The 20,298-nt window shown below is 37.5% G+C and overlaps 1 protein-coding gene across 3 annotated transcripts; it reads right to left on the minus strand.

The window, feature by feature from the left end:
- Positions 1 to 2,014: 2,014 nt before the first annotated feature.
- smpx (small muscle protein X-linked) lies at positions 2,015 to 18,475 on the minus strand. Of its 3 annotated transcripts, XM_039617755.1 has the most exons (6): positions 18,381 to 18,475; positions 17,769 to 17,876; positions 13,385 to 13,444; positions 8,752 to 8,838; positions 7,698 to 7,841; positions 2,015 to 2,627 (listed from the first exon to the last, which is right to left on the minus strand). In XM_039617755.1, the coding sequence occupies exons 3-5, from the start codon at positions 13,418 to 13,420 to the stop codon at positions 7,701 to 7,703; spliced, it is 264 nt and encodes an 87-aa protein (XP_039473689.1). In that variant the 5' UTR covers positions 13,421 to 13,444; positions 17,769 to 17,876; positions 18,381 to 18,475; the 3' UTR covers positions 2,015 to 2,627; positions 7,698 to 7,700. The 3 variants fall into 3 exon arrangements, with proteins under 3 accessions (XP_039473689.1, XP_031600891.2, XP_031600890.2); XM_031745031.2 differs by lacking the exon at positions 18,381 to 18,475 and having other exon boundaries at positions 17,769 to 17,886; XM_031745030.2 differs by lacking the exons at positions 17,769 to 17,876; positions 18,381 to 18,475 and adding an exon at positions 16,204 to 16,403.
- Between the last annotated feature and the right edge of the window lie 1,823 nt (positions 18,476 to 20,298).

The following is a 20,298-nucleotide window of genomic DNA, read 5'->3' on the forward strand; positions in this document are numbered from 1 at the left end:
GACACCCACATGAAAAGACCAGAAGTCTCAGCCAGGATATAATCCATTTTAAATATGTCACCCTGAAAACTACTGTCATGTCCTGTCGCCTTTCTTAGGCAGTCTTTGTTAGCGGATATACACACGCTGAACTCCACCAGGAAGATGATATTTTCTTTTAAAGGACAAGGACACAAGAATAATGTCAAGTGCTAAGGTGACACATGCACATGGACGAGGCTAATCAGCAGTTACGAAGTAAATTTACAAAAGAAAAATTTTGAATTAGGATAACAAAGGTCATCAGGATTACGAGGTTATTAAGGGTTAACCAATAAAAACCAGCAAGTCAATAAAAATATTTCTTTTTGCAGTAATCTTTAAAAGTCTTTAGCCACGCCTCATTTCTTTGTATTTTGATAAGATACATGCATTGATTAATTAAAATATACATTCAGGCAAAAACTGAATTTGTGCAATGCTAACAAGTTTGAAAGTCAATATTTGATATGACCACATTTATTTTTTTAACACAGCCTGAACTCCCTTAACCCAACTTTCTTGTAATTTCTTTAAGTAGTCTTCAAGAATAGCTCTCTGGGCTTTCTGAAGGACATTCAAAGCTCGTCTGCATGTTTGCTGCCTTTTGTTCCGTTCTCTGCCAAGATGACCCCACAGTGCTTAAGTAATATTGAGGTCTGGCTTCTGGGGAGGCCAATCCATGACTGATAGTGTTCTAGTGTGTGCTCCTACCCATGTTACTGCATTGGCAGTGTGGATCTCTACTGATCTTCTCCATACATATTGATGATAGTTGACAGTCAAATTTGGATTTATCACTCAATCAAACCTGTTGCCACTGATTTTTAGTCCAGTTTTTGTGTAATCTGGCATACCTGATACCGGCTTTAGCAAACAACAGATGGATTAACTTAAGACCCAGATAGATAAGACCCACATCCTGTTTCAGGTCTTTTCTGTTTCTGAAGGATATGACTTTCAGATACATTTTACATGCTGTAGACAGATTATTAGACCTGCCACTTTTTCTTTTGTGCTCCACGTGTCCGGTTTCCTCAACTTTTAGCTAATATATATTTGCTCTATTTTTGTCACCTGGTTGGTGACAAGAATAGAACAAGAATATGTTTGCTATACTTTACGGCAATCCATCCAGTGGCCGCTAAGATGCTTCATTTAAAAACACAAATATAAGCCTCACGCTGGCACTAGGAGAAAAGTCAGGTCAACAAAGTCAGGATTCGTTCTCTGGGTCTACGGCCATGAATATCTAAATATATACTGTCAGGCTCTCCAAAAGTTATGTATCAGTCTGATCCAGACTGATACACCAACCGAAAAACTGATATTGTATGACCTAATGCCACCACAGTAGGGTGGCTAATTTCAAAATGATTAAGTAAATGTAGAAAGACATATGATCACCTACTACAGTACACAAAATTGTTGTCTGTGCATGTTGTTAGAGGTCCACAAACTTCTAAGATCAGACGTTGAGCAACCAAACATGGCACACAGGTACATCTTAGGCCCCTGAAGGCTCTTATCTATGTCAAATTTTATGATGTCATTGTGTTGCCTAGCAATCACCTAGCAAACATCCTGAAATAATCGGGCAGTTTTTCTATGCACTTATAACACCTTTTAAAAGTGTCATAATTTTTTTATTTTGTCACAGTAACATTAAATTTATATCCACAACACTTTAGTTGTGTATGATACATGGTTGCACCTCACCATTTTAACAGTAACATTACATTTATACTCTCAAAATCTGTATTAACACATGATATATTGGCCTAAAACCACCCAACAATGGCCTAAAATTACCCTTTTTTCATTTATCCAGCTGTAGGTCTTTAGAAACCTCATTTCTCATTACACAGTCAGTTAACATTACAAACAAACCAAACAATACTGTAGCATCGGCATCTATCAGTAATATTAAGACACTTGCATTCCTGTTGTCTTTTGCAATAGCAGATGGAGGCATAAGTGATAAACCGAGTTTGGACAGGATTTTTAGAACCTTTTTGATTTATTGCAGTGTTTTTTCAAGACATTTTGGGAAACATCACAATAAACAACAAACGTATGATTATTCCCCCCCAAAAGCAGTACAGCTGACCTTAAACCCCACATACAACATTAGCAAAGGAAACATTTATTATTGTATCAATATAAAGTATCAATATAAATCAGTGATGAACAGCTGAAGTGTCACCACAGAGTTTATTTGTTGCTGAGATGGATTCCTCGAATTTATATTCCTTGTCAATAAAATGTCCTTTTTAACCATCTACTTAACAGAAAAGCAGATAATATGCTTAACAGTATGTTGTAATTGTAACACAAGTCACTCACTTCACAAGTCCAGGCAAATGATATATTATCTGAAGCAAGACTGTCAAGAATATTTGAAATTGTTGTATAAATTATGATTTAATTGGAAAGATAAATAAATATTTGTGTGAAACTACTGATTGGAGGAGAGTTTATAAAAACTGAGGCATTAGTATCTCCAAACATATTGGGATTGGGGTTGTATTTTGCCATTCTTCAGAGTCAGTGGGCAAGTCTGTGTCTATGAAGATTATCTGCTTTCCTCTCCGCCTGGCTGGAGAATCCTGGAAGAAAATAGGCAGATAAAGGCATGGTGAGAGATTTTCTTTGGCTGCTATCAGCCGTCTCAGAGCTGCCGACCCCTGACAGACTGTCTGTGACATTCTAGACGATGAGGAGAAGGCCAGTTTACTACTGGTAGCTGAAATATAGAAACATTCTCATGTGCAATTAGCGGTGCTGACCATTCAAAAAGCCTGCCTCATATTCTTGGAGTAATAAACAAGAAATCCATTGAAGTTTTGCTTTGCTTTTTTGTCTTCAGCAAATGTTGGTCAGAGATTTGCTTCTCAGCTCTTGGCCAAAAGTACGTGGACAGCCATACTTTTCTCTACTTCACATCTGGGGTTCTGTTTTGTAAATTGAGGCCCATTCGCTCCTGTAAAAGAAATTCATAATGCTGCTGTAAACAATGATATTTAGTTAATAAAGTGATCCAACTCTGTGCCAACAGTTTTGGGAAATTTCCAGCCTGTTTCAGCAAGACAGTTCCCCCATGCATGAAGCCAGATTCATAAATAAAAGCGTTTGCCAGTTTTGAGTGGAACTTCGTGTCCACAGTCCTGTCCAATGCTTTTTGCACAGAGCAAATCCCTGCAGGCAGCTTCCAAAATCTTGTGGAAAACCACTCGCCAAAGAGCCTAGGCAGTTTTAGCAGCAGATTAATATCCACAACTCTGGGAAAAAATGGTAAACAAACACAGATGGGTTTGACTTTCAGGTGAACACTGGAATGAAAATTGCTGGAGGTGCTGTATCAAAAGAGTCTCCATAGTGTGCTCTTTATAAACTGTACAAAGAACTGTTAAACAATAATAACAATAATCATGATAACAGATGTATGAGGATAGTGTTTATATAGTTTATATAGATGCAAGCTAATAAATATCTATGGACTTCTATTATGAACCATCCCAAGTAAAACCGGTTTAAATTTACGTTATTCTTCTGTTTCCCTTGTACAGAATACCAAACAGCTAGTACGTGGTTGCTGTTGTTGTTGCTGTTTGGAATAATTTTCCATGTTAAAACTTTAACCAGCTTCTGCTTTTGTTACTCCATCTCTTCTCTCTCTCATTTAGAACACCTACACAGCACACCCACGTGGCTTGGGCTGGGCACAGCAGCAGCAGTGCTTGGATATTGTGGTTTCTGTGTCCCGCTGGGAAAGTTGCAGCACAGACTGCCACTCAGCGCTCACACTCATTTTCTAAAACACACACACACCCATAAAGTATAAATATAGCATCTGACTCAACCCGTCCAGCCCACACACACACACAGAGGCATCAACACACACGCTGCTTGACCCAAACAAAGGCTGAGCGGCCCACACTGACTCCATGTGGCGAACTGCGACTACTGCAAGTAATTATTGTGTATACTCACCAGCACCATACAAGATCAATGCCTCACCATTTAGCACACATTTACAGAGATATAAGTAGACCAACTTGAGTATCCGGTTAGGGTAGGATGTAAAAGATATACAATAGCGCTAAATATTTATTAAAAGACACTATATCACAGACTGTAATTGTTGCAAGATGCCAGTGTGACTTTTTAACTCTGCATATCTTTGCTCTAGACAAAGATGTATTTGATATTCTTATAGGTGTCTCTCGTGGTCATTCATGAACTCTTCAAACAGTTTGGAGACATTATCAACTCATCACATAACCCTTCTAACATAGTGGTTATATAGTGAGGATTCTCATATTAAACACGGGCAGAGTTTCAAGTAGTGAAGGTCAGCATGAGTCCAAGTAAGCGCAGGCTTCAAACTGCTCTAAACAGTTGGCCTCCAGCTGTTTTTTTTCTGCTCTTGGCCCTTTGTGATGTTAGTGAGAGTGATCTCCCTAATATGGTCACCTCAGGCACATAGCTCCCATCCACCTGCTCCAACTGTGAAAGTTTGTTCACTGCTTATCAGTTCTTTAATTAGCCGCAGTGACCGACAGCTGGCTACACTAGGAGGAGGTTAAAAAAGCTGGGATTAAACCCTAGAAACCCGAACTGCTTCAAGGAGAAGTATTTTGTTTAAAAACAAATCTCAGAATGCAGCTCAACTTTCAGCTAGGCTAATGCTAAAAGATGAAGCTGTATAAAAAGTTATGTAGACAAGTGAATAGCTGAAGGTGTAATTAGCTTTGTGTCGCTGGAATGATGTGTTGTATTAATATTCAGGCTGAATGGCTTGTGACCACTGTTTCATGGAAGACAAATAGCATATTTAAATTTAACTAAGCAACTCTTGTAAGCTGATTTTAATATGTTAAAAGTGATCATGAGCACTTGGCAACAGCAGAAAAACATTATACTATACGTAACTGTATCCAGTGTTTGCAGTCCAGTCAGCATTTCAGAAAATTTCCCTCACCTATTAAAAGGGACATATGTAGACACTGTTTTATAGAGCTTGTGATTAAAAGACTAAATCCACTGTTTTATACCACAATTACAAGTTAATGAGCATAATATTTACCAAATGGAAACATTCTCCTATCATCTTCATTTTTGTGGACGTTTGCGTTTTTCACTCTCATCTTCTGGGTCAGATTCTCAGAAACTGCTGATTCAAGAATGCTTAATTATGTTTTCTAGGAGGTTTACAGATTGTTTTATGACTCTACAAGAAGTAACTTTTGTTTGCAGAAACAAAGGCAGCCAAGTGCTGACTTCAAGGAAAGGTGCCATTATAGGAAGAGGACAGTGGATTAACTGAGGAGTTGCACCAAGACACATGCAAACCTACTCTGGTAGAGTCCAGGAATGAAAGCACAGAGCTAGAAATGAGGTCAAGTTTACCCTAACTTGCAAAACCACACTCAGTAAGTTTCAGATAGCCTCAATAAAACCGAATATTAAAACCCCAAATTAAAACTCTCTTTACTCTAGTTTTACCCAGATGTACCAAACAAAACACTCTACTTCTATTAGAACTAATTCCGAAAGGATTGTACAAAGAAATCTTACCAATAATTGATGCAATTTTAAACGTGATCACAGTATCTGTATCAACAGAATGTGTACTATAAGCTTTCAAGGTAGCTGTAATGAAAACACTACTATAAAAAGCCTTTACTTGACCCAGCTGTCTTTGCTAATTATAGACCAATCTCCAACCTTCCTTATTTCAAAAATTCTTAAATTGCAGTCCTGTGAGACCTCAGTGCAGCATTTGATACAGTATCACTGACCACAGTACTTTACTACCGAGATTAGGATACATTAAAGGAAATGAACTGTCTTCACAGACTAAAGTCAATTATGGAGTTCCACAGGGTCCTGTGCTGGGTCCAGTATCATTTACATTAAACATGCTTCCCTTAGGCAATATTTTACAAGGCTGCTTTCTTGTATTATTTAAGATTTATGACCTTGCATAATCTAATCAGAAACAATCTGTCTCAGAGTGATACTGAAAAGCTAGTTCACACATTCATTTCTTCTTGGCTTTTTGGGTTTTATTGTAGATTGTTTTAAAAGTTCCCTCAAAAGACATTTGTTAATCCAAAACACTATAAGGACAGTACTGACGAGGCCTAGAAAAAGAGAGCATATTTCTCCCACATTAGCTTATCTTCATTAAATTAGAATCAAATTTAAAATCCTTCTCCTCACATACAAAATCTTGAATATTCCCATCATATCTTAAACACCTCCTAGTACCATATTATTTCAACAGAGCACTTTACAGGCTTGTTTATAGTTTTAGGAGTAGAATGGGAGGCAGAGCCTTCAGCTTTCAGGACTCTCTCCTAAGGGAATCAGTTCCCAGTTTGGATTTGGGAGACAGACATCCTCTCTACTTCTAAAAATAGACTAAAAACTTTACTTTTGATAAAGCTTATTGTTAGGGCTGGATCTGAGCCACTACTGCTGCTGTGGGACTTTGTGTGGTGCACTGAGCACTTCTTCTCTTACCTTATTTCACTCCCCACATGTTTATATACCACTGCAGCGTGTCATTACAGTTTTGTCTTCTCTCTCTCTTAGCTTGTGTTTTGTCCTGTCTGCCTTTGCTTTTTTCTTTCCCCTTAGTCACCAACCAGTCACAGCAGATGGCTGAGCCTGTTTGTGTTGCAGGTTTCTTCCTGTTGAAAGGGAGTTTTTCCTTCACAGCTTCACAAAGTGCTTACTCGTAGGGTTTTTTATTTATTGTTGGGTTTTCACCAGAAATTTGTATGGTCTCTTCCTTCTACTACAAAATGCATTGAGGTGACAGTTGTTGCGATTTAGTGTTATATAAATAAACTTGAATTAAGTGGAAAAATCTGAATTGGACAGGAATTGTAGACATGTCTCAAATGTTAACTGTGGAGAACTTTAACCTTAGTATTCTTCACTTTTCTCAGTAACATCAAACACAGTATGCTTCTCTCTCTTTATATGTACACTTGTGTTTGCCGAGTTAGCAAATGATTTACTTTTTTCTTGCACTCAAACTGGTTTTGCATCCTTCACAAAGTACTTGCAGTTTGTCATCTTTGTAATTCCTTTCGGTAGTTTGGTTGCGATTTGCATCTTTTACTCTGGACTTTATAAACACAGCCTATCTACATCACGGATCACACAAAAGACCTGCATATTAAATATTAAAATAAGCAGCAGTTACATAGTATTGATGGAAACTTTAGTGCTGTCAGGAAAGCGTTCTGACAAATACGCATATTACCAGGTAAGGGACAAATAGAAATTATACAAATAGTCCCTATTTTGAATTTAAGCTCCTTATAACTCAATTCACAAACATACTTGCAAGCTTGATTGACATCAAACTTTTTACTTTTTTTAACTACAGTACTGTGTACCTATTCAAAAACTAAAGCTACAATACTATTGGTACTGTATTGTATTTAAAATATAGTTTTAGTGTTTTTCTTCCTGGTTTTGGAATTTGTCCTTTTAAAGATTACATCACATTAAAAACTTAACTTTATGGAAGTTTAGAGATTGACTTGCACATCCTATATAATATTTTAAAAAAATAATTTTCCTTATTATAGTGTATTAATAATGTTTTATTTTCTTTGGATTCTTGCAAAAATGAAGGGAACTACAATCAAACCTACATGTTACTCCTTGGTGACCCATCGTAGTTCACTCTTGGCGTTTTGTATCTCTGAAAGGTTAACAGCAGGCCCAGGTAGCTTCACTGCTCCTGGCAATTTCTTCTCCTCTGGTGACTGGGCTGCAGCGCTTGGAGGTGAAGGATCCTGATTTAAAAAAGAAATTGTGTGTGAGGTGATGGCAGCATTACTTTTACATATATTTAAAGAGAAACTTCATCATCTTATAAAGGGACAGATTGCAAATGAAGCTGCTGCTTAAGCTGTCTAGTCAAAACAATGTGAGCTTTTAGGGAAGGCCTTAAAGAGACAGCAGCAAAAACTACCTGTTTCCGATAGAGGATAAACTGAGGAACCTCATAGAAGGCCAATATAAGATAAGTAAGGGTAAAATAAGAATAAAAATATGTAGCTAGAAAGTAGCTTGCTATTTCCTTTTTAATGTCAATTAAATGCAGTTCTCAGGAAATTAATTTTGTAGTTTTTTGTTATATCTTATATTATACTATATTGTATTATAAAGTGGTCAGAAAATAAAATCTGCTTAGAATAAATAAACAAAGTTGAGGAAATGTTTCTTTTATTACCATGCCACACACTACAGCATTCATAGCCCAAGTTAATTTGCAAAGCCATTCCCTAGATTGGCCTTTTAAATATGTAAAACTCAGCAACACTTACACAGTAGTTAATAAGAAACTCTAATTCTACAATAAAAGCTTACATTAGAAGCACAAAAGCGGAATAGAGCCAAACTAGGAAATGTTTGCGTTTACTTTTTAGTTTTCAAGACGATATTAAAATACATTTGTATCCATATTCAGCTCATTTGGGTCAGGAAAATTCAAGTTGTAAATATATGCAGATCCATGAGGTGGTCATGCATATGTTGAATTTACAATTTAAATATGACCACGATGTGAAAAAAAAAGCATCAGCTCCACAAGCTGACACAAGCTGTGTCTGTCTCTGTTTGCCCACTGACATTGAGGTGTGGGTAGAGTGGGGATGAGGAAAATGCAGACCAGTGGACTGGGTGTGAAATGTGTTATCTCACCTCTTCTGTTTCTACTGTGTCCTCTCTCCTCTTGACAGGAAGTCCCGCCCCTGGACGCAGAGCTCCCATCGGGATGTTCAAATTAGCCTGAATGACAGTGAAAACAGCCAATGAGACCCTTTCAACACTTGATACTCAACTGTCTGGGCTATGTACGTGATTGTGTGTGTGTGTGTGTGTGTGTGTGTGTGTGTGTGTGTGTGTGTGTGTGTGTGTGTGTGTGTGTGTGTGTGTGTGTGTGTGTGTGTGTGTGTGCAGGCTCCTGCTGTTTTCTCAAAACCCAATGTTTTGATTATGGCCACTGCTTCCTCGTTAACATCCTGTCCCTAAAAAGGGACTTGTGTTTTTATGAAAATTGGGAGACACATGCTTAAACATAGACAGACAAACAGACAGACATACACAGACACACCCACGCACACACACAGAGATAACAGCGATCTGCCTGCTAACTCGATGTTCTACTGCTGCCTGCCCCAACGTCCTACCACCTGGATTTGATGTGTTTTGTATTTGTACTGTAATGTATTGTATATAAGCTCACATTGTACAGCTGTACAGAGTGGGAGTGTGATGTGTGTCAGTGATGTCAGTGGATGTTGTTCTATGAAAGAGTTATATATTTTACAGACGTTAAGGTTTTGAGATTGGTGAGGGAAGGTAAATCGCCTCATTTGCAGCATGTTTGCTGAATTTGTATCACTGTAACGTTGCTTTGGCTGGAATCGTTTGCTGTCTTTATGCTTGGCGTGTCGTCAGCATTCATGTCCCTGCACACCACTGGCACAACCCAAAGATTAAAGGAATATTTCACCCCAGAATGAAAATTCAGTCATTGCGCTTCAAAATCCATTTTCAAGAAAACAAAACCACATGCTGTAATTCAATCTGAGCCTCCCATGCATAGGAAAAAAAAAATGTTTATTGCAGCTCAGGCTTTTATTTTTCCATCAGCTGTTAAAAGATCATAAAGTTTGAGAGCAAACCAGTAGATTTACCTGATTTATTTGGATACGAAAATGCCCCGCTGATCCCCATAAACCATCTCAGTTTTATCTTTGTAGTTATGTAGTTTTGTTTATGTATTTGACAATAATACTTTTAAATGTCCGCTAGTATCAGCTTTTCCCCCCTGATTTCCTGTGACAGTAAACTTAACAGCTTTAGACATTTGGGCAAAGCAGACCAAGCATGCATATCTCAGTAACCCGATTTTCTCTCAAATTTTAATAGAAAAATAACAAAACTATTAATGATTCAAGTAAGTTTTCATAGTACTCCCAGTAATTTGATGAAAGAAAGTAGTACAACATGAAGTGACATAAAGTCAGCCAAGTAAACTGAGCTCCCACATAATATGGGGACTGCAATGTTAAGGCATTTGCCACATTTGACCAGCTGAAAAACCATTATAGCAACTCACTTTTAGCTTTTCCGACTAATGAATTGAGGTTTAGATAAACATAAATGAAACATTTATCTGATTGCAAAGTTAAGTATACAGAGTTCTAAAAATCTGGTTCAAGCTGTGATAAACTGTAGATTACCTAAAGTTTAGAAAACATGTGATTGGCATGTTCTCTTTTGTTCAACACCTCTTCAGTACAGCACAGAAACAAATAAAAGATATAATATAACACTTAAACATCTGATTAAGAGGCTAAGTCTGTGTTTTAACCTCATATGATATTAATAAAATATTACACATCTGCAGTGTTTACTGTACTCACAGGCTATAGGTAATGTTCATGTTTTCTCACTGTGCAGATTTTATTGAAGGCATCTGCTGATTTCCTAAAACCATAGAGATCTCTTTAAAATTCCCTGGGCATGTACAAGTCTTTCATTCATTCCTCATAAAGTTTAGATCCAATATATTTTCTACTCATCATTTTAATAATTATAATAGTCTTAGCAATAACCAGGGAAGAAAACACTGGTAAATTCCACATTTTGTAGGGGCCCAGCTGTTGCATAAAGTACAGTGTATGTGTGAACTTTCTCCAAACAGCTTATGCAACACACTTCAGACTGTTTTTTTTTTATCTAAACAACTGCACCAAAGCTCCAAACCTCTACTTATTTATCATCATTAACCTTGTTGCTAACCACATCCACATATACAGTATGTGAAGAAGAAGTGGGAGAGAAGCTGTCTGAGACGATACCCTACAAAGTCAACACTAGCTGTGAGTCTGGGAAGAGGCTGAGACTGAACTACAGTATACCTCCGCATTTCGATTGATTCTGTTAATGTTTTTTGAAGGTGAACTAATCCTTTAAGCTCGCCTGCTGACTAGCCGTTGTTATAACTTTATGTGAACATGACAGGAAAGCCTAGATAAGAAGAAAGACCTCAGTATCTGACAGGTAAATGGAAGAAAAACAGACACACAGACTAATCCTGTTGAGAGAAAAACAAACAAACGTACAAATAAGCTCAATAACCAGACTTGATTTTTTTCTTGTTACTGCCACATTCTAGTACCATTATGTCTGTATTATATAGGAATATGTTAAACTGAATTACCATGCTGATGTTTATGAAAGTTTAAGACTTGAACTACAGATTTGACTTAATTTACTTGACTGTCAACTGTTTTCAAAAGCATAACAACTGAATTCCCTCAGACAGCCTCTGGTTTCCATTTCTTGCGTACGTGTTTTTAAAGTTGCTTTCTTAGTCAAACTGTTGCTGCTCTCTGAAGCAGCTGTAAACAGAGTCTGTTGTGAAAACCTGCTTTTACTGATGCTCAGCTGACTTATTTATCCCTATAATATTCTCGCATTTGCACTGGCCTTTCTGATTCCACATCATCTTCTTCCTTTTTGTCAATATACAGTGCATACATGGTTGCTGATGCTCCTGAATCTCTGGCAACCCCTGAGGCTAAAAAATTAGGGCAACATGGAAAATGAAGGTGCCAAAGCCACTTGAGGGTGGCTTCAAAAGTGATTCAGTCCATCATAGAGATACATGTTTAACATGGTCAACTTTAGGGCACAAATAAACATTTGCACCCTTGTATAGAAAACTCTTGTGTGGTGGTTTGGGTCATCCCTTCATAAGAGCTGTACAGGGTTTTGTTTGTTTGTTTGTTTGTTTTTTCAAGTATATCTAATATTACAGGTATAGGTAGCATGCCAGTCATAGTTAGGCAACCAGATGCTTTCTGCAAGGCTTCACCTGATCTCCATTAATTTAAGTCATGACATAGACCTGTCCACTGTATTAGTGTTGTCGGTGCCTTCAAAGCATTTTAATTTAATAATGTGGTCACAACAAATCTGTTTGGTGAGTGAAATCTTAGTACTTATTAGTGTTTTATTTAACAATAATTAGCAGGTAAGTATGTCTGTGCACAGCTTATGAGGGAAGCTTGCTTTAGAGGCATTTTGTAATATAGATATCTAACAAATATTATGGTTTGCTATGCGGTTTATCTATTAATGGCCCATTCAAAAAGTCTTGGTTCCACTTTTTGTTAAGTTAAATTCTAGTGTTATATTTGTATGTTACTTGTATGCACCAGTACAGCCTATGGTTGCAGTTTGAAGGGTGCAAATGTTTCTCTGTAACTATGTCTACCAAGGCATTTGTCATTATCACACTTCTTCTGTAACAATGCAAAATTTCTCTATGGGATTATTAAAGTTCATTTTAGCTGTCTTTATTCAACAAAACCCAGATTATGTTTAATTTACAACCTTTTATCCTTATTTGCAAACTGATTTTGACTACATTGACTTTGTACAACCATTATCTTTACATGACTATCTTCCATGCATGTGTTGGCTCTTCCCCAAATCTTTGCTACTTGACACTGAATTGGCAACAGGTTGCAAATAGACATCCTGAAAGTTCTAGACTTGTCTTATACACTAAGAGGAGGCTAAGGAGAAAAGTTTAATTTAAAAAAAAACCCCCAAAACGCAGAAAATCATCATCTGATGGAATATTAAAGGGTATTTAGGCAATAATTAATAAATGGAAAACAATAGCTGTCTGGAAAACCTCTAATAATGCAACCCACGGTATGCTTTTGAAAATGTTTGAAGCTAAGGCAATTAAAAGATTCGTTATTGATAAGCTAAAACGTGCAAAGCTACTGACACTGAAGTATAAAGAGGGTTTTATCATCCAAATATTTATAATGTGAAGTCGCACTGCTTTTTTTCTATGTGATAAAGTGATGATGGACTCTTTGGTGGAAACTGAACTGTGAACCTCATGTTTGTACTGTTAATAAAAAAGAAACTGTTCTGATGCCTATCCCATGGTTAGACGTGAAAATGAGCACAATGAGAAGTGAGCTGATGGAGGAAACACACAGAAAGCCACCAACACAAAGAAACTGCTCTGCATATGTTCGCCTTGCTAAAACCCTGCACTGACAATGCCTTGATAATGTATATGCACAGTTTGAACTCAGCATTTGCCTTCATGAATAAATACTTTAATGTGGAAACCTGAATTTGTCTTTATTGAGGAGCAGGAAGAGTTACTGTGCATTTCAGTTGTCTTCTATTCTGCCTTCACTTTTGTAAAGTTAATATCATGCAGGAGGTAACACACAACGTTTTGAAGACACATCCACCTTACTGTGCATACAGATGGAAGAAAAACCTTTACCTGAAGGGCCTTAACGTTGGTCGAAGGTTTGGACATAATCCCCCTGGTGAGTCCGCTGACCTGCAGGAAGCATAGATCACAGACATTCAGGTGTGTTGGATCTTTGTTCTGTGTACTTGTGAGCATGTGTATGCATGTTGGGGGCACTGGTACTCAGTTCCTGTGGTTTTCAAGGCCCGAGATACCATTTCAGTTGCTTAGCGACTCTTGGGGAGTGAAGCAGGTAGAGGAACTGTTCTCTGAATCATTCATGAGAGGGAGACAGAGTGACTGCCAATATAAAAGTACCTCAATTTCACCTTTGTGACGACTTTTGGATTGATGTAAAGGTAAAATAGAAAAAAAGGCTAAATAGAAAAATTACTACTGCTACGACTGTCAAATTTCTTCTTCTAGATTCTGTAATTCAGTAATGTAACATGGTACACAGCAGTGTGAATGATAAACGTCATTTTTGTACAGTTTTTATTGCTATAAAGTTGTAGCTAAAGAGGGTAACTCTTCAAAATTCCAGTGTGCTGCTTCACCACCTTTACTGCTATGAACTTTTTTCAGCCAACTGTATTCATATCACAACATGAGCAGAACCTACGAAAGAAACAGCAGTGTTTTACCGGGGCAAGCAAGGCACGTATTGGTTGTTTAGCGAAATCTAAAAGTAGACATCAATTAAAGTGTAGGAAACTGAAAGCAATCTTGCTCATTTCATCTCAAACAGTGTTGTGTGTCATAAGCTTCCCTTATTGTGTGTTTGCACTATCTTTTCAATAACTGCCATGTGTGGCCATAGCTGTCACTGCGTCTGTAGCCAAAACCCAAAAAATCCCTTTGGTGCCACCAAATCGTTTGCGGAGTGATAAAGCCAATGTGTGACCCACTTGACACTGCGACATAGACTGCAGTATAGAGTGGTAAGTTTAGGGAAGAGTAGTGAGTAATATAAAAAACTAACCAGCACCTACCAGTTTTAATATAAAATTCTTTATTCATATGAAAATTGAAATAAAAATCACTTTTATATAAATGAATAAAAATAAAGAAATATGAAATTGTACACATGGAGTAATTTCAAATTGAATCTTTATTACTGCAATCCATCTACAGTACCTTCTTGGCCCATCAGGCATGGACATGTTCATGGACATGTCCATGCCCTGTTAACAAGGATGAACTAAAAATGCTAAAAACAATGTATGTCCATATCCTAATCAGTTAAACTTAAATTAAGATAAATCAAAAAGTCTAAAAGGAAGAAAATAGCCTGAGTGTGGTTAACACTAGCAGTGCTAATACCAGTTGGGTTTTTATCCCATGTAGGTCAGAGTCTATATGCTTGTACTGAACGAGGTTATGCTCCTGTCTAGTAGTTATGCATCCATTTACTCCAAAGCGGCCCTATCTATCAGCAGCATAGACAGTTGCAAGTAGCGATGGTCTGACTGTGTAACCTTCCACCACAATAGTGCTGTACTTTGGTGTCATTACTAATTCACAAACCAGTATTATTTGTTAACTAATAATTGGTTCACTAATATCTCACATCCTCCAAAGTTGATTGACTCCTATAAGAAAAAACAGAGATGTCACTAAAGCCTGTTTAGATGGGGTGAAACTGAGCACTCTGGTAATCTAGGAAGTGAAGCGTATTAGCACATGTTTAATGTTGTATAAGGGAGTATTTTAACCCAGATGATGGCTTTCCAAACCAAATATGGTTGAGATTAGAAGTAAGCTAAACCAAAATTTCTTAAACCAACCAAACAGCAATTAAAAATAAAACTTTAGTCTCCTTGTCAAAGGTCAGAAGTCCGTCTTTGTTTCCTCCACCTAACAATTATTCGTTCTTGAAGTAGAAACACGTCTGTGTGTCTTTTAAGGATCACTTACATGGGTCTTTTCAAATGGAACAAAAGTGTCTCTCACCACTTTGCAGTTATTTTTTACTTGCTCCCCTCCTTTTAACTATAAATAAACTACAAATCCACTCCAAGCAACAAGTGGTTAACTATCATTAAAGTTTCCACGGCCTATTTATCTTATCTCCTAGTAGCTAAGAGGGCCAGATGTCCACTGGTTTCTCCAATGTTTTTTGTACAACAAAACGAAGGAAGGAAAAAGCTTTTCTGTCCTTGAGAGTAAAAACATGGACACCGCTGAAATACACATTTCCACTACGTGATGATATTAATGTTGGCTGCCCCTAGCAGCCGCCTCAGTGACGCCACACTGCAGAGTCTGAAAGGCCCTTTCACTTTGCACACTCATGTCTGCAATGCAACGAGGCAAAGAGGCACAGGTGGATGTATTATTTATGCTTTCAGGTTTTTTAAACCAGAAGCAACACATTGGTATGCCAGTTTATTTCATGAAACCTGTGAAAAAGTCTGTATGCCTGCATGTTGTTGCTTGCACATCAATAAAACTTTAAAGAGGTGCAGCTTTGCATATAAGTTTGGGTCACTTTGATTGACACTGTATCTTGCATCCCATTCAAATCCTTCAAATCCTCCTCTTTCCCAAAATAATGAATCCGATAAGGTTTGATTTTACCTTATCATTTTAGTTCCCAAGTTGATGGCTGTTGATTTATTAAGAATAAATGCAGTAAGTGCACATCAATTACTGAATAACCGAACTCAATAAAGAATTTGGCTTAATTTTTTCCCCTGCCATACTCTGAGTTCTCCTTAGAAACTTACATAATAATCCTTAAAAAAGCCACAGAAAGCTGAATGACTTTGACAGTAATGCCATCAACCGTCATGCCAATAAAAACACAGCACATAGACATAACATTATGTAAAGGAGACTGAACTTACCAGTCGATGAAACAACTCTTTCCTCTGATGTTTGGTTTTTTACACCCACTGCTCTTGTTTGACTCCTCACGCACTATTTGCCTGTCTTCTCTCCATCTCTTTCTCTTCCTTTCTTTTCTCTCCTTCTCTCTGCCCTCTCCCTCTTTCACACTCACTAACTCTCTCTCTTTGCCTTGTAAGTGGTAGGAGGATTCCTCTCATATCTGGGATTTGTTCTCACTATAAATAGACGAGTGATACACAGGAGGGACCTGCTTTCTATCTATGCTCACATGGACACACACAGCGACGGACCAAAACACAGCCAAACAGAAGCACTGAGCACTGGAAACAGCTTAATTTGCATAGATTTTAAAGGGTTCTTTTTTAAACTACATTTACAAGATTAGTCAGGAGTGGCAAAACACATTTAACTCCAAGACCATAGTGACCTTAACACTTTTTTAAATGTATTAATTCATAATCCACAATCATTTTAAAACTCTTCAAATAAGATCCAAAAGTTTTTGAAAATTTTAAATGCAGACCACTGAAATGCAGCACCGTCTGTATATATGATATTTACATATTTTTAAGCTACAGTGAGATCAAGTGAGCAAACACTAGTAGAAAGTAAAACATATAAGTGTGAAATCTTTGTAAACTTAAAAAAAAAAAAGATTTTTCTCGTACCTGACTCAGGGCCAAACACCATTTAAAAACCTGACGCTCTAACCACGAACCAATCAAACACAACGTTGCCAGCTTCTGTTATGGCTGCTTTTATGATATTTGCTGGTGCAAACATTAACTTAAGTTATATTTACAGGGAAATAATGTGAAATAGATATGTACCTTCAGGGCATTTCAGCATGAATCAGAAGCTCTCATATATTGTATTCATTGATGTGTCTCCTATGTTTTTATAACAGTTTCAAATATTCTGACTGACAAAAACTAAGGGAATCGCTTTAGGACTAAACTTCATTTTAAAAAATTACGATCCAGCTTGTCTGCCAATGTAATTCAATCTCATTCAACAATATTTATGATGACTTGATCCCTAATTTCAAATTGCTTTTAGGGTTTTAAACAATTGCAGCAAAATGCTCCAGTTAAGAATGAAACATGAAACTGTCTGCTAGATTATCGGATATTCATTCATTCATAATGAGAAGTGAGATCACTAATTTAAGCATCTGGATTTTTTTTTAATCTACTCATGTAGCAAAATGTTCCAAAGAGTAAAATAATTTCACTGCAGCTTCATTCAGAAAATAAAACATTTTACTCATGAAACTCAAAACTCTCTGTTTATATGACATTCAGAGATGAGATGCATGGTAATTTTTAGCTCTTCATCAAACCCTGACACTTGAGTCCTGAAAACACCCTTTCCTAATCTCAGTGACTAAAATGGGACTGGCCTATTTCTACCCTGACGCACACAAACACACAGAAAGAAGCAGTCATGCTGGTATATCTGCGTTTATACACTGATGTACAACCAGAAGCCCAGAGGAGACCTGTGATCCCACAGAGTTAAAGGTGCGCATGTGGCTATGAATGAGTGTTTGCTTTCTTACCTCCTGGTGTGCGTAGCTGCTCTGCCTTGCCTTTGCGCTCTCTGAGGTCCTCTTCGGCTACCTGACCTGTTTCCACTTGTCCTGATTGGCTTGCGAGACAGAAAACTCCTCCCAGAGTGGAACCCGACCCAGCATCAGAGAAGTAAAATGAGTTTCAGCCTCTGTGCATCTGTGTGTGTGTGTGTGTGTGTGTGTGTGTGTGTGTGTTTGTCTTTATTACATTGCGGGGACAAAGACCTGTTAGCACAGTCATGGGATGGGAAGCAGAATAAGTATGGGGACCAAATAAAATAACTTTATATTTAATCGAATTTTGTTTAATTACAAAATACCTGACAAGTTCCCAGAATGCGGTTTCTAGTCTGGTCTAGTAACTCTACTTTGATTGGTCATTGATTATTGACCTAAACCAAGTGACAGCTTGGTTTAGGTCTTTTCTGAGATATTGCCTGATTTTTTCAGTGCTGTACAACCACCAGAAAAGTTGGATCCGACGATGCATGTTTTGGACAGGTGGCCCTACAATGTAACAAAGACAAGGATAGGTGTGTGTGTGTGTTTATGTGTGTGCATTTCTATATGTTTGAAGTCATTATGATACATTCAACCTACCTTTCTCTCAGGATGTGTTCTTCAAATGAGGCTGTTCACATTTATTGCAGCAAAGCACAGTGATCGTCAGGCTTGTTACACTGACCTGCTGTGTGCCTGGGTAGTAAAATGAAGAGGCTCAAACTGAAAGCTTGTTATATATTTCAAACTATGCAAATGCAACCCACACACACAGGTCTCAACTGTTGGGAAGGACAGTCCTGGTCTATTATAGATAAACACTTTCATCACTGAATGTGTTTATTGTGTTGTTGCAGAGATCAGGTTGGTGGAGCCCAGAGGAGGGAAAATCCAAGGCATAAAATTTCTCAACATGATCTGATTAATTGCAAATTGGCTGTATAAAGTACACAGGTCAAACATGACTGAATCTTGTGGTGCAGGAGAAAGTCAAAGAACTTTTTATGGATATGTAACGATGAGGTTTTTGTCAAATTGTTTTTTTTGTCTTGATAGAGCAGTCTGTAAAAGGTTCTACAGTATTGTGAAAAAGAAAGTAGACCTAAAGGATTTAAAAGCTTGCAGAGAATTTTGGCTCACTGTTTTTTACAGTGTTTTTTCAGTTGATTGAGGTTTGTGGGGATTTGTTTATGCACAACTCTCTTAATAGTCGCCACAGCATTTCATTCGGGTTGTAGTCTGAACTTTGACTGGGCCACTGCAACACCTCGATTCTTTTCTTTTTCAGCCATTCTGTTGTATGTTTGCTGCTATGCTTCGGGACTGTTGAACTGTTGCATGAACCAGTTTCAGCCAAGCTGTGCCAGCAGCACTGCTACAGCTTGGCACATTTGAGTCTAGAATACATTAATGTTCGACTCAGTTGGTGCAAGATGCCCAGTTTCTTTGGTTGGAACAAAACCCCATAAAATCACCCTTCCACAACTGTGCTTGTCAGTTGGTATGAGGCGGTCGTGCTGAAATACTGTGTTTGGTTTTCACCAAACGTGGTGCTGTGCATTATGGAAAAATATCTCCACTTCATTCAAAGGACATTTGAAATCTGGTGGTTTGTTGTAAATGCAACCTTTCAACCAAGTCATGCAGATGTGCTATTTTTTCAAAGTTCTTCTGCTTTTATAGATGTGCTTACACTTGCTGATGATCAGTTAATCGAATGCATTTGATTAGCAGCACCTGGCTGCTACTTACCCACTCAGTTCCCCTGGATTGTACTTAGTTTTCCAAAGAACTGCACTGAGTCCTGAGAAAACATTCTTTTTCACAAAACTATAACTGAAAGACTTTGAGTATTATTATAGAAAAAAAAACAACAACAAAAAAACAACTAGTAGCAGAGCACTGGGGTCCAAAAAATAAAGTCATATTTCCTTTTTGTGTTGTAATTTTAGTTTCCATATTTTTTTATTTTGGTAGCTGGTCCAGCCAGTTACTAGTTGCAAGTCCCTCACTTTTAAACTGTTGACCAGCCACATGCTTACAAAGGCCATTATGTTCAACACGGCAATGTAAAAGCAAGATGGCACACACTGAAAAAAACCCAAAGATAAATGGTAGGTGGTAACTGCAGCATCTAATAGATATTCGATGTATTGCATAGAGCTAATTGTATTTGGGTGTTGCTTTTGGCACTCTAGTTATAAATGCAGCATGAAGGAAGTTAGAAGGTGTGGCTGATGTGCTCATTTGTTTTGGTCTGTGCTGTGGCTCTGAAGTTGTTTATGCTGTATATCACCTTTAAAACAAAGAAAACCTGTGGGAAAGTATCATCATTCAATAATGGGAATTCTGTAGAGCTCAATCTATCATTTATTTCACTTGAAAAAAAAAAACCCATCAAACTTTTTCTTTTTTTTCTCCATTGAAAACATTTCCATTGTTAGAAATCCAGAATCATGCTCCCGCAATAATACAGACTCTGTTGATATTTTTTTTTAATGTGAAAAGTTTAAATGTT

The sequence above is a fragment of the Oreochromis aureus genome, linkage group 9 (genome assembly GCF_013358895.1).
Source record: "Oreochromis aureus strain Israel breed Guangdong linkage group 9, ZZ_aureus, whole genome shotgun sequence".
Classification (NCBI taxonomy): Eukaryota; Metazoa; Chordata; class Actinopteri; order Cichliformes; family Cichlidae; genus Oreochromis; species Oreochromis aureus.